General features: G+C 39.7%; 1 protein-coding gene and 1 pseudogene across 5 annotated transcripts; both read right to left on the bottom strand.

Moving 5' to 3' along the window:
* Positions 1–7,673: 7,673 nt before the first annotated feature.
* On the bottom strand, positions 7,674–8,633 carry LOC119233298 (olfactory receptor 6C74-like; annotated as a pseudogene).
* Positions 8,634–17,087: 8,454 nt separating this feature from the next.
* Positions 17,088–22,373, bottom strand: LOC119233296 (zinc finger protein 22). 5 transcript variants are annotated; one of them, XM_054689887.1, is made up of 3 exons: positions 22,320–22,362; positions 21,108–21,233; positions 17,088–19,461 (listed from the first exon to the last, which is right to left on the bottom strand). In XM_054689887.1, the coding sequence occupies exon 3, from the start codon at positions 19,379–19,381 to the stop codon at positions 18,704–18,706; it is 678 nt and encodes a 225-aa protein (XP_054545862.1). In that variant the 5' UTR covers positions 19,382–19,461; positions 21,108–21,233; positions 22,320–22,362; the 3' UTR covers positions 17,088–18,703. The 5 variants fall into 5 exon arrangements, with proteins under 5 accessions (XP_054545862.1, XP_037351442.1, XP_037351441.1 ...); XM_037495545.2 differs by lacking the exon at positions 21,108–21,233 and having other exon boundaries at positions 22,320–22,373; XM_037495544.2 differs by lacking the exon at positions 22,320–22,362 and having other exon boundaries at positions 21,121–21,394.
* Between the last annotated feature and the right edge of the window lie 788 nt (positions 22,374–23,161).

The raw sequence follows: 23,161 nt of genomic DNA, 5'->3' as shown, positions 1-23,161 counted from the left end.
CCTCCCCTCCTGCCCCCCGCTCCCCAAAAAGTGTCTCTGGTTCATAATTTTTTGATTTTGATTTTCACTTTCTTATAGTTATTCATTTTCCTGGTCCCTTATTTAAGTTTTCTAGATTCCTGCTATGAGTGAGACCATCCGGTATTTTCTTTTTCTTTTTGGCTTATTTTGCTGAGCATGACCCTTCCCGCCATCCATGTTGCTGCAAATTGCATGTGTTTATCTTTTTTGAATGCTGAGTAATATTCCATGTGTATATGTACCACATCTTCTTGATCCAGTCATCTATGTTTGGGCATTTGGGCTGTTTCCAAAGCTTAGCTATTGTAAACAGTGCTGCTATAAACTAGGGGTGCAGGTGCTCTTTGGAATTGATGTTTTTGTGTCCTTTGGTAAATACCTAGGAGTGGAATTGCTGGATCATAGGGAAGCTCTATGTTAGTAGGTCCAGAAATCTCCACACAGCTCTCCATAGTGGTTGCAACCAGTTTGCACTCCCACCAACAGTGTAGAAGAGTTCCTTTTCTCCACACCCTCGCCAACATTTGTTGTTGCTAGTTTTTTTAATATGTGCCATTCTCACTGGTGTAAAATGGTATCTCATGGTAGTTTTGATTTGCATTTCCTGATTACAAGTGATGTTGAACATTTTTTCATAGGCCTGTTGGCCATTTGTATTTCCTCTTCAGAGAAGTTTTTTTTTAGCTCTTCTGCCCTTTTTGGACTGGATTATTTTTTTGAACAAACTTTCTTTGCTCCATTGCATAGTCTGCTCCTTTGTCAAAGATTATAAAGTTGACTGTAAATTTTTGGTTTATTTCTGGATTTTCTATTTTTTTCCATTGGTCCGTTTGTCTGTTCTTGTTCTAATGCCATGCAGTTTTCATTATTATGGCTTTGTATTATAGTTTGAAGTCTGGGAGTATATACCTCCATTCCCTTTTTTTTTTCAGGAGAGCTTTGGCTATTTGGGGTTTTTGGTGGCTCCATATGAATTTCCTCAATATTTGTTCTATTTCTTTGAAGAATGTCATTGAAATTTTTATTGGAATAGCATTGAATCTGTAAATTGCTTTGGTAGGATGGCCATTTTGATAATGTTAATTCTTTCCAACCCATGAGCAGGGATGTCTTTCATTTCTTTTTTTAAAAGAGCTTCTTTATAGTTTTTTTTTTTTTAATATTTATTACAAGAACCGGGGTACAGGCCAGATGTGCAGGAGGGTGAGAGGATTCACCAGAGTTAGAGTGGGGAGCAGAACAGGCAGACGAACCGAAATACACTGCTGAAGGGAGCTGTGGGCGAGACAGGAGAGGTCTGCCGTGCTATGTGGGTTGCTCCCCGGCTGATGGGCATTGAACTGGCAGTGCAGAGGCTGCAGACTGCTTCACAGCACTGTGCTCAACTACCTGCACCACCAGGGAGGCCCATCTTTCCATTTCTTTGTATCTTCTTCTATTTCTTTAACAGTGTTTTATAGTTTTCTTTGTATAGGTCCTTTGTGTTTATTCCCAAGTATTTGATTTTTTTTTGTTTTGATAATAAAAGGGATGGGTTTCTTGATTTCTTCTTCAGATTGATTGTGTATGAAGGCTAATGATTTTTGTGTTGATTTTGTATCCTGCTACTTACTAAATTGATTAATTAGTTTGATAGTTTTTCTGTGGAGTTTTTGGGTTCTCTCTATATATTATGATATCATCTGTGAATGTGACAGTTTAACTTCTTCCTTCCCTATTTGGAATCCTTGTATGTTTTTTCTCATCTTATTGCTCTGGCTAGGACTTCCAGTATTATATTGAAAAGCAGTGGTGAGAGTGGACATCCTGTCTTGTTCAGATCTTAGTGGAAATGCTTTTAACTTTTCACCATTGAGAATTGTATAGGCTATGGGCTTGTCATATATGGCATTTATGATGTTGAAGTATGTTCCTTGTATCCCGAGAATTTCAAGGGCCTTTATCATAAATGGGTGTTGTACTTGTCAAAAGTTTACTCAGCATCTATTGAAATTATCATATGGTTTTATATTTCTTTTGTTGATGTGTTGGATTACATTGATTTTTGGGTGTTGAATCATCCTTGTGTCTCTGGAATAAATCCTACCTGGTCATGGTGAATTATCTTATGGATATATTCCAACAGGGAAATTATAGCAAGACAAGCTTATATCAAGAAACAAACACTCAAATAAATAATCTAACATGCATCTAGAAGAACTAGAAAAAGAGTAACAGTAAAACCAAATGTCAATAGAAGCAAGGAAGGAAATAATAAAAAACAAGTATAAATGAGTTGAGACCAAATAAAATACAAAAAAAATCAATGAACTAAAATCTTTTCTTTGAGAAGTAAACAAAATTGACAAACTTAGCTAGACTCAGTAAGATAAAAAGAGAAAAGACAAAAACAGAATCAAAATGAAAGTGGAGAAAAGACAATGTATACCAAAAAAATACAATGAATCATAAAACATTACAATGAACATCTCTATGCCAACATATTGAATAACCTGGAGAAATGGATAAAATCTGAGAATCATACAACCTTCTGAGATTGAAATTATGAGATGGAAAACCATCAGTAGTAAGGAATAGAAAAAAAAATCATAAAACCTCCAAAAATCTAAATTTCTGGTGAATTCCATCACATACTCAAAGATTTAATATCTATAACTCTTACATTTTTCACAAATTGAAAGTTTCCCAATTCTTTTGATGAATGATATTCATCACCCTGATACAAAAACTAGGCAAGGATAGCCCAAAAAATTGAAAAGTAGTGGCTAATATCCCATGAACATAGTTGCAAAATTTCTTATAAATAGTAGCAAACCTAATTTAACAATAATTTAACCTAATTTAACAAATCCTTTAAAAAAGGATTTTTTATAGACTGCCTTTTTAAAAAAAAGATTTATTTATTATGCATGCAAGAGCTGGGGTGTAGGCCAGAGGTACAGGAGCACGAGAGGATTCACCAGAGATAGAATGGGGAGCAGAACAGGTGGATTGATTGAAATACAGTGCTGAGAGGAGCAGTGGGCAAGACAGGGGAGGTCTGCTGTGCCGTGTGGGTTAGCACCTTGACTGGTGATAGAAGTTGTGCTGCAGTGGCTGCAGATAGCTTCAGTGCTGAGACTTAACCCCTTGCACCACCAGAAAGTCCTTAAAAGGATCTTATACCATGATCAAGTGGGATTCATTTCGGGGATGCAAGTATGGTTTGCTATATATAAATCAATGTGATATATCATTCTAACAAAATAAAGGAGAATATATAATTCTATCAGCAGATGAAGAGAAAACATTTGACAAGATTCAGGAAAAAGAATCCTCAATAAAATGGGCATAAAAGTAATGTACCTAACATAGTAAAGTCCATATATAGAAAATCCATAATTAATATCAAATTCAATAGTGAGAAACTGACAGCTTTTATATTAAGATCATGAATAAGACAAGATGAGCACTCTCACCATACTATTCAACATAGTATTGGAAGTCCTAGCCCGACAATTAGGCAAGAAAAATAAATAAAATATATCTAAATCTGAAAGCAAGAAATAAAACTGTCATTACACAAAAACATTATTCTAAATGGATTAAAGACTCGAATACATATCTGAAATTATAAAATAAATAAAATATTCAGCAAGATCTTAACATCAACCTTGGTGATGTCCTGATGGTGTTGTTTCCAATAGAAACAGAAAAAAAGCTAAAACAAATGAGACTACATTAATCAAAAAAAGCTTCTTCCCAGAAATCATTGCCAAAACAAAGAGGCAACCTAATCAATAGGTGAAGATATCTGAAAATCTTATTTCCAACAAGTAATTAATACCCAATATATATAAACAATGCATGTGACTCTGCTCACCTTTTTAGTGGTTTGACCATGATGAACTGATTTATAATAAAAAAAAATGCTGATTATATATCACATCTTCTTGATCCAGTCATCTATTTTTGGGCATTTGGGCTGTTTCCAAAGCTTAGCTATTGTAAACAGTGCTGCTATAAACATAGGGGTGCAGGTGCTCTTTGGAATTGATGTTTCTGTGTCCTTTGGGTAAATACCTAGGAGTGGAATTGCTGGATCATATGGAAGCTCTATGTTTAGTAGGTCCAGAATTCTCCACACAACTCTCCATAGTGATTGGACCAGTTTACACTCCCACCAACAGTGCAGGAGAGATCCTTTATCTCCACATCCTCGCCAACATTTGTTGTTGCTAGTTTTTTTAGTATGTGCCATTCTCACTGGTATAAGATGGTATCTCATGGTAGTTTTGATTTGCATTTCCCTGATGACAAGTGATGTTGAACATTTTTTCATATACCTGTTGGCCATTTGCATTTCCTCTTCAGAGAAGTTTCTACACCATGGAATATTACTCAGCATTCAAAAAAGATAAACACATGCAATTTGCAGCAACATGGATGGCGCTGGAAGGGATCATGCTCAGCGAAATAAGCCAGAAAGAAAAAGAAAAATACCGGATGGTCTCACTCATAGCAGGAATCTAGAAAACTTAAATAAGGGACCAGGAAAATGAATAACTATAAGAAAGTGAAAATCAAAATCAACAAAAAACTATGAACCAGAGACACTCTATGGGGGGTGGGGTGTGGGGAGGGGAGGGATTGGGGTCAAAATAAGGGGATTGCAATTGTATGGGAATATAAAAATAAAATTTATTTAAAAATTGCTGATTAAAAAATGGGCAGTTGGAGAGGCAGACCTCTCCTGTTTCGCCCACTGCTCCCCTCAGCAGTGTATTTCGTCAGTTTGCATGTTCTGTTTCCCACTCTGTCTGTGGTGAATCCTCTCACCCTCCTGTGTATCTTGCCTGTACCCCGGTTCTTGTGTAAATAAATATTTTTAAAAAATGGGCAGAAGAGCTAAATAGATATTTTATCAAAAGAAGTACTGATAGCCAACAGAAAAGATGTTCATCGTTGCTTCTTACTAATAAAGTGCAGATCCAAACCACAATAATATACCACCTCACACCAGTTAGAATGGCCATTATTAAAGAGACAAGAAATAACAAGTGTTAGATAGGATATGTTAGTAGGGATATAAATTGGTGCAGCACCATGGAAACAGTATGAGAATCCTCAAAAAATTAGTGTTAGAAATACCATATGATCCAACTATTCCACTTCTATGTATCTAATTAAAAAATACAAAAGCACTAACTTAAGATATGCATACCTCTATTATCACAGGCCAATGTCTCTGATGAACATAGATGCAACCTAATGATATGAAAATAGCCTCAGGGTCTATTGCCAGATGAATGAATTAAAAAAAAATATATATATATATATACATAACACACACACACATATACACAGAGGAGTATTACTCAGCTATAAAAAAGATAAACTCGATTTATAGCTACATGGATGGATCTTTTGGAGATTATGCTTCGTGAGATAAGACAGATGGAGAAAGGGAAATACTATATATTTTATTCATATGTGTAAGACAAAATGAATGAACAAAATAAATGAAAGTATCTTTGGTTTATAATTAGCTCAAGGAATTTGTCTCAATGAAATATTTTGCAGCACAAGAATTCAGTACATAAATCTCCACATCAGGAGTTGTCTTTTACTGGAATTCAAATTCAATTTTGAATTTCTGGTCTTTTTATAAAGTGCATTTTATTAATTCATATAGAATAAATTATATCAAATCTTGATTAAAACCTTGGAGGAATTCACACTGTTTTCAGTAGTTTGACCAGGATGAGTTGATTTATTCCTGTAGTTGCTGAACCTCAACCACATCAATATACTTTCAAGTAGCTCAGCTATCAGGGTGGAACATTATTTTCCATGTTTCCCAGTAGCTTGATGCTATCCTCATCAGACATTTCCCAGTGAACTTGAAAGATTATCTACCTCAATAGCCACATTTTATGGGTATATGACTGAAGTGTTTTAGTAATTTGACCAGTTATTTGAGAATCTATGTCTTGTAACCCATGCAAAATGATCCAGATTCTGCTATTAGTACCTTTGTATTGCCACTTCCCCAAGCCATTCCCATTTCCCCAATTTCTGTATTTGCAGTTTCTATAGTGACTTTCCTACTCCATTCTTTGTTTTTCGAATCTCTTTTTCATATAATGTCCGCAACTAGAATACATAGTTAATCATAAACCATCTGTTATTTTTATTTTACAGATACTTCATTGTAAATAAGATGATATCTGAGCTTTATAATATGACCTTTAAGGCCAAGTATGGTCCAATCAAGGTGTAGGACATAGTTCATAAAATGTGTTTGATTTTCTAACCTCAGAATTTGGCTCAAATATCAAATAAAATGGTGTCAGTGTTTTTAGAATTATTTCCGCTGAAGAAAAAAAGACATTTCTATTTTAGAAATGGGAACTAAAAGTGCATTAATGCTAAAGACTGAGGCAATGGAAATGCTGGATATTAATAGGTGAGTTATCAAATGATAACCTTGATGTCCACCAGGAAAATGCTTTTTATTTTTTTTTAAGATTTATTTATTTATACAAGCACTGGGTACAGTCAGAAGCGTGGGAAGGTGAGAGAATTCACCAGAGCCAGAGCGGGGAACAGAATAGACAGGCTGATGAAATACACTGCTGAGGGGAGCAGCGGGCGCAGCAGGAGAGGTCTGTGCGCCATGTGGGACCCTCGCTGGCCGCCGGAGATTGAAACGGCACTGCAGAGGCTGGGCAGCTTCGCAGCCCATTGCTCAACCGCTGCGCCACCAGGGGAGGCCCAGGAAAATGCTTGATTTTTAAAAATTACTTTAATTAGTAAACTAAGTAGGCAAATAACTTAGATTCTCTCACCTTCAAACATTTGGATGAAATTTTACATCTGTAGAATTACTGTTCCCTTTTTTTCTCTTCTCACACACATTCTGTGTAACAATTTGAGACCCAGACATAAATATGAATTAAGTATTTGAGGGTCTGGAGCTAGAATCAATAATTTAGAAATATAGCAGCATTGATCTGTTGTGGGATATTGCAGTTTTTCCTTCTTAGAAAAGATGCTTGAGACCCAAAACAGTTCTAGATTTTTGAGCAAGGAAATGATACCTATATGGGTTGCTAAACTAATGGCTAAGAACACCAACTGAGAGATTATCTGATATAACATCATACATACCCCAAGGTGAAGGGTACTATTCTTTGGCTAGGCAGGGATGGAATGTGGCCCTAGACATTGGTGCTATTTCTATTATTTCCTTTAAAACAACCCAATATATAATCTTCTATTATTTTAATTACTTAATTGCTTTTTGGTAATCATTAAGTCTGCTGAATGATATTTATGGCTAGAGAGATGTGAAATGAAACAGTATAAATTATGGATTTTTGGAATAAATGAGGTTCTAATTTTAAGTGCATGGTTTATGGTTTATATCACATAGATTCAATAAAGTATTTTGCCAATAAAATCTATAGATTAAGGTGAAAATAATTATGCATAGTGGCAGGAAATATGGTCTTGAGAAAAGAATTGTCTATTAATGGGGTTGTGCAAATCAAGGTCAAGTGAAGTGTGTCGGAGACTTTCAACTAAGAACTCTGTGGAGAGCAACTTCACCAAGAATGAACAGAAATGGTTCTTTGAAGACGTACACTCCGAAGTCATGGATACCCTTTTTATCTTGATATTTTAATTCGGCACATTGTCTCCCTCAGAGCCTGGTGGACCTGCTTGTTCTGCAGAGTGTAGATGACAGGGTTCAGCAGTGGGGTCACCACTGTGTTCACAAGGGCAGCCTCCCTGTTGGATTCCAACCTGCTCATTTGCTTTGGCTTCACATATATAAAGACGCAGCTGCCATACATCAGAGAGAGGACAATGAGGTGAGAAGAGCAGGTGGAGAAAGCTTTCTGTTGCTTCTTGGCTGATGGGAGATGCAGGATTGTGACTATTATCTTGCCATGTGCAATGACGGTTATGATGAGGGATGTCAGAAAGACCAAAAAAGCAAGGACAAAGGCCCAAATTTCAACAGACCTGATGTCAGAACAGGAGAGATGGATCAGGAGGCCAAGGTCACAGAAGAAATGAGGGATGACATTCGGGCCACAGAAGGATAACTGGGAAACCTCCACCACCAGACCAGTGATGAGAGTGAAACCTAATACACAGCAAGCAATGACCAGGAGGATGCAATTTTTCAAGTTCATGATGGTTGGGTAACGCAGAGGCTTGCAAATGGCCATGTACCGATCCAGAGACTTCACTGTCATGAGCAGGAAACCTGCTGCTCCCAGGAATAGTACAACAAAGCCTTGTATAAAACAGGCAACAAAGGAAATAGTTTGCCTGCCTAAGAGAAAGATGACCAGTAATTTAGGAATAACAGTACTTGTGAAGCAACACTCAAAGAAGGAGAAAATGCTGAGAAAGAAGTACATAGGCTTCTTGAGTTGGGAGTCAGCACAGGTGATGGTGACGATGACTGCATTGCCTGTAATGGATGCCAGGTATGCCAGCAGGTGCACCAGGAAGAGGACCTTTCCCAGATGCTAAACAGCAGGGAACCCCTCCAAGGTGAATTCTTGGACAGTGGTCCCATTCTTCATTTCCATGGGCATTTATTTCTACAACAGTCTCACCTGCTGGCCTTTACTGACAATAGACATCACTGGAATCACTAAGTTTTAGGAGCACAAGTCAAGTGAACGGATTACTGCTGGCAATGCACATAGCAAGTTGGTTCCTGTATCAGTGAGTGTTCTTGAATCCCAAAGTTTGTTCAGAGTTGATTCCTGAGTTAGATGAATCTGAATTTAATAGTTCGATATTTAGTTCTAACCCCTGAGAGAATGGTCATTTTTGACAAGTTAATGTTTGTGAACTTCATTTTCACTTTCTAAAATAAAAATGATAGAACATACCTGTTCATGTACCTGTTCACTTATGTGGCATGTGATGTTAATATTTCTATGTGTTCCTAATAGACTTAGTGTAATATTGTGATCATTAGGATGCACTTAAATATTGCATGATCAGTAGGCATGTCATTGAACTTGAATATCAATGAAACATTTTCTATTATTTATGATATGGTCCATTTACAAATAAACATAACATTAATATAAATAATACTCCCCTGGAATATCACTTTTCATACACACAAAGTTCCCATGGTCAAAATCATTATTAGTATTATTCTTGTGATCACCAGAACCCAATTATTTCTATCACTTGCCACAAAATCATGAGCTAGGTTGCTCCACCCCATCTTCTTACAGGAGTTATGTAGAGGTTAGGTCACACAGTTGAGACTTTAGGTATATGTGCCCAAATTCACAGCCCCTACTATTTTCAAATACTGTGACAAGTATTTTAAAAGCTATTCTTGATGATCTAACAACTTGAAGTGAAAGTGTCATGTTATCTTTCTTACTTTTTCTCTTCCCCAGTTAACTGATGAGTTACTGATCTATTCAATCACATTAACCTAAACAATGATGAACTTTAACACATTTTATAGAAGAGACAGACCACAGGTGTTGGGAGTTGCTCACACGTGTTATAACTTGTCAATCCAGGCTTGACTCTGTTCCTCCCAAGTCTATATTGACATGTAGGAGAGATGGGGAGTGAGAGGAGTTAACAAGTTTAGCTTAACAAAGAAGGCTATTCCAGGAACTTGGCACTGGCGGATTTATACTTCAAAGCTCAGTGGACATTGTCGTTACTTTGGTCACCTCAGTAAATCACTTCTTTTACTATGGCATTTGGTTTAAGCACCTCTATCCAAAACTGAAGGTCCCCAACATGCAGTGTTTCTTTTTCACTAATCCGCCATAGACCAACTTCTCTGAAGTGCTGCTCACGTAAACAACCTGCTCAGCCCTCAGTGGCACTGCCCACAGGGTACCAGAAGGAGCCTCTCCTGGTCCAGTGGTAGCAGTAGGTCTTCCATGTTACCACAGTGCCAGGCAAAAGATCACCTTAAAGGAGGCAGGGATTTTTCCTTTTGCAGCTATTCTCTTTAAAGAAATCTAGAGTTCTTCTGGCCTTATAGCAAGGAGAGGAAAGAGAGACTCACGTCTGAAAGTCTGTTGTTCCAGAGCAGGGTGAACATGCACATTCTCAGTGTCCCTGGCTGAAAGAGCCCCGCTTCAACAGCCCCAGGGGTCAAATTCCACACCAAGGCTATATGGCAGCCTTGACCACTGAAACCCCACAAAGAGCACAAAGAGCAAACCCACACTTCATTGCCCTAAATTTTGGGTACAAACTTGACTTTAGCACAAGTTAAGGGTGTGATGAGAGATGGCTCTGCCTCCCCCACGGGTAAAAGCCCATGCTGACAGGAAACATTGCTTCCATGTCCACACCAGCTCAGAGACAGGCAGATTCTTCTGAGTCAGCTGAGGGAGCTGTGGAGACAAGGCTCCTTAAGCGAAGACCTCCATTGTCTTGGGTGCATGTGCCCAAAGACACCACCTTACACCACCTCCCTCTACAATATCCTACCTTTCCTCTGGGAGAAGCATTCTTTTGCCACCGCATGACCGAAGAGAAACCCCTGACATGTATGTCTGAAGCCTCTGATATTTTCCCACCAGACTGTGTCCTATCACCAAGCAGGATACATACAAGCAGAGAGCAGAGGGCCAGGGCTCCCAAGCCTCATTAGAGGCTGAAGGGACAGGAGCAGAAATTAAGGCAGGGCTGGTGCCCTGGGGACAGCTAATTGGTCACCACTGAGAATAAGAGTTACCAGCACGACCCTTATGTTTCTCTTCCCAGCGTCAGCGGTGACATTCTTTCCCATTTGTCTACGCTCTGCCAAGATTTTGCAAAGAAATTATAGGACCTAATTTCTCAAGGGTTTCTAAGTTCTCAATTTGAACGTTTATGTAATTGCAAGTACAAGTTCAGACTAAATTTTTTTTACTATGACCTGGCCTCAGTGTACACATCACAGGAGTTGAAAGAACAGATTTTTATCATGAGATAAAAATTTATCTCTCTGCTTTAGGCAGGCTGTTAGGAAGGAGATCAGTTTTGAGGAAGGAACTGTGGGAAGAACCTTTCTCTCTCAACCATTCATGCTTCCACCAACACCAATTTGTTTCACTGGATATGGAGGAAGGGGCAGTGTGGCAGCACGAGGCGCCTTTCTCAGTCTAACTGAGAGGCACTCTCAGTGTGGGACTGTGTGTCCTCGGGGTCACAATGCCTCACCTTTCTACATCAGGCTGCTGAGGACGAGACACATCCAGTCAAAAATAGAGGCACTAGAAGGGCTGAGATCTGTCTTCTTACTCACACCTTGTTTGTGTCTGTGTTTTGAAAACACAAATCCAATCAACCTCCTTACACCAAGTAGATGTGTATGGAGGTTCTTACACATCTCATTCCTAGATATCCTGAAATAAGAGTTCAGGACTTCTGAACACTTCCTGTTCCTTGTGGGCACTGAGGGTGCAAAGTGCTTCTATGTTAAGGGAGCCCCAGAATGTTAGCATCTGGGTTTTCGGATGATGCTTCCATCATCCATCATCCACTGCTCTCCTGTTAATATTTTCACATTCTTAACCCTGCACTTATGGCCTTTGCCAAATGGTAGTCCCTGTACTCTTAGTCTGTATCTCTATTTCTTCTGTGGTAGAGAGGCCATAGTAGCTGCTACACTTTCTTGTGGTACATCTTTGTACTTTAAGGGAGAAACACAAATCTTACATTCTTCTGAAAGGTATGGAACAAGTTAATACAGCCAAGAATTTTAAGGCAAAAAGAATTACTGAGAAAAAGGAGCCTATTTCATAGGCCAAAGGAATCAGTCCACCTGGAGGGCACAGCAATTCTCAATCTGTACCCACCAAATAATATAGCTTCCAAATAGAGAAAGTAATAAACTCAAAGAAACCACAAAAGCACAATTAAAGTGGGAGACTACAATAAACTTCTCTCAATAATCAACAAAATAATCTGAAAGGGATACAGAGTAAAGATATAGAAATTCTGACATATTTGACTCACAAACATGACCCAGTTGGTGTGTCTAGAACCCTCTATTCAGCAACAAAATACAAATAAGGCCTCCACGTACATTGGACACTCACCCAAACTGGTCATTTTCGGAGTATAAAGTAAGTCGCAACACGTTTAAATGCTACAAATTATTCTAAGAAAGCTGGCTAGCCACCATTCGTACAGGAAACTCTGGTCGTAAATGTATGTATTAGAGAAGAAACACAACGGAAAATTATGGTTTTTTTGCTTACATCTAAATAAACTAAGAAAAATAAATCAAACTAAAAGGAGGAAAGAAAAAATAAAGCCAATAGAATCCATGACATAAAAACTAAATGCATTCTGATTGCGTATGTAAGAAGTCAGACATCGCTCCTCTGTTCTAACAAGTAAAAAGCTAAACAGACAGAAAAAGCAAACCAAAACTCTTCTCGGATTTGGATTTGTGTGAGGGAAGAACACAAGATAAGCTTGTCTGCAAGCTTCATGGGCAGGAGCACATAGGTGACAGCACTCACCAGAGGAGACTCACAGAGGACGCCTCTTGAGAGCCAGGACAGGTTGCTGTGCGGCTTGAGGAATTGCTGAGGCTCCATGTGAACAACCCCGAAGTTAATGTCAAGGAGACCCAGCCACAGAGAGGCTCCCTAGATAATGTGGGATTTAATGCCCAGGAGCTCGACCAAGTTCTCACAGTAACTTGCCCAGGAGCTTGTGCTTCTGGCAGGAGATGGCTGAAGGAACCATTTTGAAATAAGCCAGCGTGTCTTCTCTTCTTAATAAGGTGCATGCAGGGGAAATTAATTAACCAGAGCCTAACCTGTTAGGTAAATCAGAACTTAACTCACCTGGGAGATGGAGGGCTCCCGCTGGCTCTATCCATCCTGCCAACCTGTGTGGGGGGCAGAAGAAAACCTGAGGAACAATTAGGAAATCCACACTCCAGAGGCGCAGGCTCAGTAAACTAGGGGGCTCGAGTCATAAGACTGTAGAATGTGCCTCTTCCTGACACCTCACTGCCGCTTTATTACAGGCATATCTATAGCACCTCCTTTTACCAGTGGCGGGGTGTAGGGTAAGTAAAGTATCAGGCTTTTCCGCCCTCCCGCCATTAGATTAAATGCATGCCTGATGGCGGGCACCTGGAGTAGGGTGTGGGCACACGTAGATGGCATATACCTGGGCTAAGACTGGGCTTGTAAGTGCGGAGTCATGGGGACGCCAGCAGAAGGAATAAGAGAAGATAGCAAAGAAGCAGAGGCCACGAGAGAATGCTGGAGAGCCCAGAAAGAGTGAAGACTTGCTGGGGGCTAGGAGACCTGCCAGCCTCCTGGCCTCTCGGCCCCTCCCACCCCCCACTCCTCTATGGGGAGTGGGGGGCGGGGAGGGGAGGGATTGGGGTCAAAATAAGGGGATTGCAATTGTATGGGGAATATAAAATAAAATATATTTTAAAAAAAAAGCTGCTATTGTTATCCTCCCCACGGGTCTCACCCACGTCTGTGTCACCCAGTCCATGACCAAAAGGCAAGCGCAGTTTCTTCACCTGTCTGTCTCCTCCATGTGCCTCCTCCCGGTCTCCTTCTGACTCTCCATCCTTCTTCCTTCCTTCCTCCGTTCCCTCTGCAGCTTCTTCTCCCTGCTCAGCTGCATCCTCCTTTGGGTGGGGCAGGAAACCTGAAATCCCCTTTCCTGGGGACCACCCTGTTACAGGAGGAGACATCCAAATACTGAGAAGACTGTCCTGTCCCCTGATTCAGCAGTAAAGGCATGAGAAATTTACTGAAGGCTCCAAAATTATCTTTTCATCTAGGAGAACTGACAATGAACTTACCCAGCCTGGGATTGTTGCAAAACACCGGTGTAGCATGTTTGGCTCTCAGGAAGAAATAAGCTCATTCATTATTAAAGGCACACCAAAAACAAACAAAAAAACCAACCCCCCCCCCCCCACAATTTGAAGAGACAAGAGCGCGTCAGCACCACACATGGAAGGGATGTTGCTATTATCACATTTGGAATTTGAAACAACAATGATTAATATAGAAAGGGATCTTTTGGGTAAATTAGGCATCATGTGAAAACAATTGGGTAACGTAAGCAGAGACGGAAATTCTAAGAGAGATCTATCTACAAAGAGGTGCTAAAGATAAAAACAGTGTTAAGAGCAATGAAGAATGCCTTTGATGATCATTGGTAGACTGGACACAGCTGAGGAAAAATCTTGTTCTTTTAAAACTGATATCTAAATTACAGCAGAAATGGAAGTCATATTCAAAATGATGCTTGCATTTTCAAAGACAATTTACAGAATCCCAACTGACTTTAAAGAGTGGCTCAAGTTTTTAACATTTTAAATATAGTATTTTATTTAAAAAATTATTTATATATATTTTACATCATTGTTCATTTTAAAACAATATTAGCTTTCTTTTCTCAGGTGTAGCCCCCATTTTCAAATATAATGTAGGGGAGGAGGCAAAGCCTACGGGTTTGTTCTATTATATCGCCTTTGCTGCCACCTAGGGACAGTTGTAGGTAATGTAAAGAAATGTCAGAAGTTCTGAGTCCTGGACGATGAAGACCTGGGTGACTGAGTACTTTCATTTCCACTGTTCAGATAGTGCCCTTTTGGGTTGGAGGTATTTCAGATTTGCCTGGGATTTAATCTGCTGGTTTGCACCTGTGGTGTCACTTATTTGTCTCAAGAGCACTTACCAACCATGTTCCTGAATGTTGTACAAAGAAAAGGCAAACTGACTCCTGAAAATGGTGTGGTCCAACTATACAGCTCAGAGCAACACATCACTGCGACAATAGCAAAGAGTAAGAAATGTAGGAAGGTCCTGCTCTGCTGCAATTCTGGTGCATGAAAGACTGATGCTCTGAAAGTCTCCTCCTTGGGGTTGGGGGCTCCTTGCTTAGGTATTGACTCCCCAACTTGTTCATAACTTGTTATTGCTCATGTTCTTAATATTTCTGTGTATTTTATCTCCTCCTGATCTATTTGTCCCATGAAATCAGGAATAGTGTCCTACCTTCTATATCTGCAGCACCTTGCCCATCACTAATATTTACCAAGGGCTCGGTGGGCGTTGACCTTAAGATAATTGCTAATCATCCCTCCTTTCTTTCCTGCAAATCTCTCCTCCCTCTGCACCTGAAAAACTGTAGTGTTGATTCTTTGACTCTTTTGATCACTTTATTGCACTCTTTTTCTCAATTGTTTAATCTTCTGACAATCCTCTTTATAATACCTTAACTGGAAATACTATTTATCTCAGGAGTGATATTCAAAATAGATGTCAACAAATATGACAAAGGTCCTGTCCAATCACAAAGTGGACCCCAAATGTCTTAGATTAACCCATCAATTATAGAGGGAGGCCTATGGGACCCCTCGAGTCACAAGAACCTCTGATTCCTTAAATCCTTTTGTAGATTTTCTTCTTTCATTACTTCATTCATTCAAAAAATGTACTGTGCAAGGCTAATGACTTATGCAGTGAACAAGGATCTCCAAGAGAACAGATAGAAGGGTGGGAATGGCAGATGGGGAAAGAAAAGTTCTAGGTGGGACTCTACATCTAGGTGGACATAGTAGCTAGATGGGTCTAGAACTTTCCTGAATTAATTTACCTTTTCCCACTAATCTTTCTATAGTTCCCTCTTGGCACTTCTTCATTTAAACATTGTTAAATGTTTAAATTAAGAATGTTAAATTAAACAAGAATGTCTACTATAAGCCAGGAGCTCAAAGACTACCAGGTGAGGAAGTGAGAATGAAATATAAACCATTACAAGTCAAGTTTAGAGCCTCTAGGGAAGATTCAAGGTCAACTTCCTGGAGGTATAGCTCTCAGAATTGATACTGGTTAAAACAGAATAAGCAAAAATAAAGAGCAATTTGGAGTTGTCATTCAGTGTGGGGCAGGGGCTGAAGAGAGGTAAAGAACTGTGGTCCAAGGCAAGAGGTAAAGTCTTGTAGGTCTAATTTACCAAGTGGGTCTCTTCTGGAGTCATTTTCTGCCAGGAACATGGACATTATTTCTCACTGAATCATCACCTAACCTATGCTCTGCCAGACTTCCACACCCTATTATCAAAATGTTTCACTCTTAAGGTTGATAATTAAGGCAGTCCTAGAGATCCATTCCCACCTTAGCTTTATGCCAGCACATCACTATGCTTGTTATGGGTTATAGCAATGGTTCTCAAATTGTGTCCTAAGAGCCTGTTAAACATGAAAATTATCTGACTACAGCTCACTTACTGAGAAAGCAATTCTGAAAGTGGGCCCCAACATGTTTTAACTATTGAGAAGCACTGGGTCAGAGTACCCTATGCTTGCTTTACTATAGTTTTTGTTCTTTCACTCGACTACCCATTTAATTTGTTTCATTTCTACCACATGTATTAAATGATTAAATAAATGATTCTGGAAGGCAAGGATTTTTTTTTAACATATCGTATAGGGTTTAAAAAATTTCTATAATACTTAAAAAAAAACCCAACAACCCTGTAGTTCATCTCCAAATCTTCCCACCCTCCCTCACCCCCCCAAAAAAAAAAACATTTAAGTATCGTATAAGTCTGTTAAAATAATAGAATTCAATTTGGTAAACCTAAGTTATCATAGAAATGCAGCAGAATATTGAGGGGCAGTATATCTTCATATGAGACTATTCAAAGAGACAATGCCTATTAGGCTCATATTCTACTTTTCCTCTACTACTAGAACACTACTTGTTGTAACACTACTTGTTCTTATAGTGGAACATATCCTTTAATTCATTAATTTAAAGCAGTTACAATTTCTCTCTCGCCTAAGCTGCCCATAAAAGTCTGCAACACCATGTTAATTACTAATGTAGGTGACCGTAAATGTTAGTGACCTATTTGCTCTGGTTTCATGGCTCTAGGAAGAAATGTAAACCACAAACTGAAAATACACTAAAGTACAGAGTATTTGCTTTATTTTTACAGAAAATATGAAAGTCTATTTAGGATCAAAATGTTAATCATGAAATCAACAATATACAGAGGTTTTTCTGTTGCAAGACCCTGTGATTACTGCCAAATTGGTGAATTCATTAAATTTAAAAGTGGTGTTGGTTCCAGTCAGAAACTACTACAGACCCAAGCTGTGATAAAGAACACTGATAGGTAGATCCTCTAAATGATCCCATAGCCACGCCTCCGCTACAAATAATTTGGACCCAAGAGATCAAAGTTCAAATCTTTTGTAAAAGTAACAGCAATCACCTCACTTCATTTCACAAAATGGTGAATCTGTTGGACGAACCTGCCATCAAGGTCATGTTCCATAAGAATGCACTCAAATGTAGGAGGGAGGCAAAGTTCAAAATGCAGGTAAAAACAGTCAGTCTTCCAAAAACTGTGATTTGTGATGTTACCCTAATCATTAAGACAATTTTCTGGCAGAAAAATAAAGAGAAAGCAGTAGTATACAAAATATTACATTTTTTAAATTTTATGGATAAAATTTTATGGATGTAATTAATATAGCAGGAACTGGTATGATTTAAACATAGATACCAAAAGGGCAGAACATTAACATTTAACAGCAATAAAACCTGAGCTGGAGGTTGATCAGAATGACACCTGGCACTGTTCTGAAGGAAGTTAAGAAACATGTCTGCTTGATTTCATAATTTATAAAACTGAGAAAAAGTTAAGGAAAATGTCAAAGGAACTGCAATGCACTGAACTTGACTTAAATGACTTGCTGTTGACAAACCTTTGTTTTCAATAACCATGGTTACCTAAAGGTCTCAAAAGGGAAGGCGGGGAAACATGTAAATTGTGGATTTTTAATTAGCAAGTTGAGACTACTTAGGTAAAATAGGGTTTAATTATTTATTCACATAGATCTAAGAGGCTAAGTGAGTTTGTCAGAGCACAAAGGTAAAAGCAGGGGCTGGAGTAACATAATCCATCCCAGCTGCTGGAAAACAAGTGACACATCATAACATCATTACAAAAAACAGAACTAGTGGTGTTAATTCAGTTCTCACTTTGGCATCCAGAGTTTCCCAAACACTTTGGTGAAAACCTCAAATTCTACTATGTTAATAACTACCCATAAACAGAAGGGAAGAAACAAAAGAAAGCTAACAGTGGTGGGCCTTGATTATAAAATCTGCATACATGATTACTCATTAACATGAGTACATTTTAGTACCTTGAATCTTGAGTCTTACTCAGAAACCAATGGTTAATATTCTACAAAACTTTACATACAATCTCATCTGCTGCAGAGTTCCAAAAACTAATGGAATTAATTTCTTCTCCCTAATTAAGCCTCCCACAGTCCCAAATCTAAGCCAGTCATTGGTATTACTACATCATTACACGTGTGTCATCCAAACATGATTGTTTCTCAAAATGATGGCAGGAAACAACTTCAAAGGAGGTCAAGATTTTACATTTTCTCAAACATATTTTTAGTTGTTTGTACTCCATGGTATATAAAAAAGAAATGGTAACAGTCGGACTCATGTAATTCTTTTCAGTCCAATGTCATTAAACTTGCCAAGTTTGCATGCTACGAAAGGACACAGTATTTAAGTGTTCTACTATAAAGTATTTTCAGGTCTCAGAGATTGCTTTTATTTTTTATGTTGTTGTTTTTCTTTAGGAGGATCAAAGCAGTGCCCTTTACTTAACGGAGGCCAGCCACTGACTTCCTTCCTGTACCAGCTTTCCATGATGACACTAAATGAGTTTTTGCCCTAATATTTTTGCCCCGGGTTTTACGAGGTTTCTCTTCTTTGTGCACCTTTGTGTGTTGCCTAAGGTGAGAGCTCTGACTAAAACATTTGCCACATTCACTGCACTGGTAGGGCTTCTCCCCTGTGTGGGTTCTCTGATGCTGAATAAGGTGGGAACTTTGGCTGAAGCATCGGCCACACTCATCACACTGATAGGGTTTTTCTCCAGTATGAATTCTCTGGTGCTGAATGAGATTTGAGCTCTGTTTAAACCTTTCTCCGCACTCATCACATTTATAGGGTTTTTCCCCAGTATGGATCCGACGGTGTTGAATGAGATTAGAACTCTGAAAGAAACTTTTCCCACAATCAGCACATTTATGGGATTTCTTTCCAGTATGGATCTTCTGGTGTTGAAAAAGAGTTGAGCTCTGACTGAAACTCTTCTCACATTCAATACACTTATAAGGCTTCTCATCCAAACTTCTTCTCAGTCTGCTCAAGCTCGAGTCAAATCGAACAGTCATTCCCCATTTTTGCCGCTGGCGCCCTGTTTTGACCTGATTCCCATAAGGTTTTCCTTGGCTTGAGCGCCTAGAAATAGCTCCCTTCGGTTTTCCTAACCGCATGGTGAAATCAATTGTATTCTTCAGAGACTCTTCTTCTGAATTAATATTTCACTTCCTGCAGCTGCACGGATCAGAATTTTCTGTGTATAGAAGGAAAAAAATGAAAAAAAAAAAAGATTTTTAATTATTCAACTTTAGTATCTCTTTAATCCATCAAAATTGCATCTACAATTAAATTAAAAATGTGCTCAATATTTCTGAAAACAAAGTGGGTCCTGGGACAAATAAGACCTGCAAAGTAATTCTAATAATCCTAGAGGTTAAACTTAACAAATGAGTATCACCTAGTTTTGACCAAATTTACCTTTGGGGTTTCGTTTATTGATATAGGACAAAAACCCAAAATTGGTAAAGTGAAATCTAAGTTTTTATTGGTGATTATCGAATGAATATGTAATTCTGAAGTATTAAAAATTGGTGACAATATACTATCTTAATGGGAATAGAATAATTCAAATGACAAAATTTATGTTATAAACTATGATCATGTTTTAAGACTTCTAAGTTAAACTTCTCCCTTATTGGTGATCATTTAATTAAGGAGTCCAAATTAGTAAGAAAATGACAACTCATACTTCAATAATGAATATTCCTGTTATCTTTATTTAGTCATTCTACTTTCACAGATATAGCTTACACTTTAACATTGTAGCAACATTTATTTTGAGAGTAGGGATGCTGTATAAGAAGTGTCTGGGAGACTATTCAATAAATGCCAAGTGAGAAAATGTCAATGGAGAGTTGCTTGTTATTTGTTTATTTTTTAAGGTTCTAATGATACAAGAAAGAGGACACGTTTTTGAAAACTTGAAACAAGAGGACCATTTCTGGAGATAGAAAAATTGACCAGGAAGTCTTATTGGACAGCAGAATGAAACTGAGTAGGAAAAAATGTGGTAGGTAGGATACCAAAAAAGAAGGAAAAAAAACAAGTTTACAAGTAAAAATAGAGCAAAATGTAAAAATACACAAATGCTGCAAAAACTCAACACTTCAAATAAATTTCATTTATTTACTTATGAAGCTAAAAAAAAAATGGCCATAAACAAACATGCCTGAAAATCCAAGTTGGTGACAAGTGGGAGAAGCTATGACTGCAAAAATAACAAAATTATTGGAACTATTTTCCATGCCTTGTGTCAAGAAGCAGCATTAAGATGGTAATAATTACTCTGGGTTTCTGCAAATGACTGAAAACACAAATTACATCATTGTTTTTGTCTTTCCAGCATCTGTATAATTGAGACTACCGGGCTGCCAGTGCTAAGGACTTTATCTGGCTATCTAATAACAATATCTGCTGTAATTATGGTTAAGTATTAAAAAAAGCAAACTGCACACAACACAAAACTAGAGACAGCATTACTCATTCTTTCAGTAAATATTTATAGAACATCTGTTACAAAAAGGCATTTGTTAGCTACATGGTGTTGTAGTTCAAAAAAAAAAAAACTATTAATAGTAATTATGTACTTTAAAAAACACCATTTATTCTTTAACAGTATCCAAGTCAGACATGGTAGGAAACTCAATGTCTAACCCGAGATCACTACCAATGTAGTGTTCAATCCCGTGTGACTGTGTGTATTCCACAGGTAAAGAGTGGCAGGGCCCATTAGGAAGGGTTCTCAACCCGAGCAGCCTGGCCCCAGAGCCTGTTCGCTATGAGACAGAACTGACCCCAGCCACAGCGCCCAACACCCCCACCAGACCAGTGCACCCTTACAGGGTTGGTGTACCGGTTAAGGTTAAAGTAAACTTGACAGCAACCATGGAGAGCTGTGTGGAGATTCCTCAACCTGCTAAAGATGGAGCTTCCATAGATCCATTATTTCCACTCCTAGGTATTTACCTAAAGGACACAGAAACATTAATTCCAAAGGGCACCTGCACCCCTATGTTTATAGCAGCACTATTTACAATAGCTAAGCTTTGGAAACAACCCAAATGCCCAAAAATAGATGACTGGCTCAAGAAGATGTGGTACATATATACCATGGAATATTACTCAGCATTCAAAAAAGATAAACACATGCAATTTGCAGCAACATGGATGGCGCTGGAAGGGATCATGCTCAGCGAAATAAGCCAGAAAGAAAAAGAAAAATACCGGATGGTCTCACTCATAGCAGGAATCTAGAAAACCTAAATAAGGGACCAGGAAAAAGACTATAATAAAGTAAAAAAAATCAACAAGCAACTACAAACTAGAGACACAGGGGGTGGGGGATGAGGGATTAGGGTCAAAATAAGGGGGGGTGGTGGAAATTGTATGGGGACTATAACCAAAATGAAAAACCATACATTTTGCAAAAATGAAAAATGATGTAAAAAATATATAAAATTAAAAAAATCATAAGTTAAAAAAAAAACCAAAACATTGTTGGCAGCCCAACAGCTTGAGAACTATAAATAAGACATTGTAAACATGTACTATTGTTAACACCTAAATAATTAAAAAACTAGTTTTATCATTTTGGGGGGAAAAAAAAGTAAACTTGACAGGAGCGACTGGCGGTGCCAACCCGCACAAACGGAACGTGCCTCGGTTTCCTCACACACAGAACTGGGGTAACGAAGCTGCTACTATCGGGGTGCTAGCAGCTCAGCAGCCCCGGACAGCCCAGAAGCACCTCGGCGAGCGGCCCGTGCGCCCCACGAGGGCTGGCGCTGGGCCTCACCGCCCGGCCCGGCGCCCCCGCGGCCCCAAGTCGCCGGGGCCCCCGTTCTGCACCCCTGGGGTCTCCGGCCGCCGCCGCTCCTCGGTCCCGCCGACCGCGCCGCTCCCCGCCCGCGGCCCGGCCCGGCGCGGGGCCCTCCCGGTGGCGGAGGCCCGAGGCCGCGCCCGCCACGCCCGGGCCCGGGCGAGGCCGCCCCGCTGCGGCCAGCTCGCGCCCGCGAGGGCCTCCCGCGCCCGCCGCGCGCCGGGCCCACTCACCGCGCCCGCCGGCCGCCGCCTCGCTCCCCGCGCGGCTCCCCTCGCGCCACCGGAAGTGCGGACCGTGCGGCGGGCGGGCGGCGCTCGGTCGCTCTAGGAACGTGGCGGAGCGACCCTCTATGGTCCCGGGCCGGCGGAGCGGAGGAACTCCGTTTCTACTTCCCGCCCCTCAGAAGCCGTCCTGTGAGCCCCCAGGACCTCAAGACCGGTGGCCACCACCCTTTGTAATGGAGGAGCGGCCTACAGAGCCAGCAAACCTCGGCTGGTGTCAACCACGGCTTTTGAAAAGATACACCAGCCCTCCCACCCTGAAGCACCCTTTGCCACTAATGTGAGCGCCTGTTATAAAAAGCTACTTTTGGGGACTCTCACCTGTACCTGATAGTTTTCATGAGTCCCCTTGTCTAGTCATCACCAAAAAGCCCCTGAAAGATAGGAATGATCACACTCATTGAGCAGACAAGGAAACCAAGGCTTTGAAATGTTGTTCAGTTTCATGCAGTGTTAAGTGGATGATCAAGGGCCAGGAAAGGTTGTTTTCACCTCTAAAGTCTCTTGATCCAATTGATTACTCAGCCATATTTGCATGTGTGATGGACACTAGACCTAACCTAACCTCAAAGGAACTTCTGGTACTCATATGACCTGTTTCCTAACAGTCTTCATCCCAGCAATTGGTGACAACTCCCAGCTTTCCAGTTGCTTGGGGCAAAAATCTTGATGTCATAAAGCCCAAATCCAGCCCACCAGCAATTCTCATGGTTCTATCATCAAAATATATCCAGAATCAAGACGCTTTCAACACCTCTACTGCTATAACCTCCTACACCAAGCCTCTGTCA

Source organism: Talpa occidentalis, unplaced genomic scaffold, assembly GCF_014898055.3.
Source record: "Talpa occidentalis isolate TD23 unplaced genomic scaffold, MPIMG_talOcc4v2.1 talOcc4.724, whole genome shotgun sequence".
Lineage (NCBI taxonomy): Eukaryota > Metazoa > Chordata > Mammalia > Eulipotyphla > Talpidae > Talpa > Talpa occidentalis.
The sequence above is the reverse complement of the archived record's forward strand: the minus strand, read 5'-3'. Positions and strand labels throughout refer to the sequence as shown.

Excerpts from the sequence above, each read along its gene's own strand:
- LOC119233296 (XM_037495545.2), bottom strand. The coding sequence starts at position 19,381 with ATGCGGTTAGGAAAACCGAAGGGAGCTATTTCTAGGCGCTCAAGCCAA.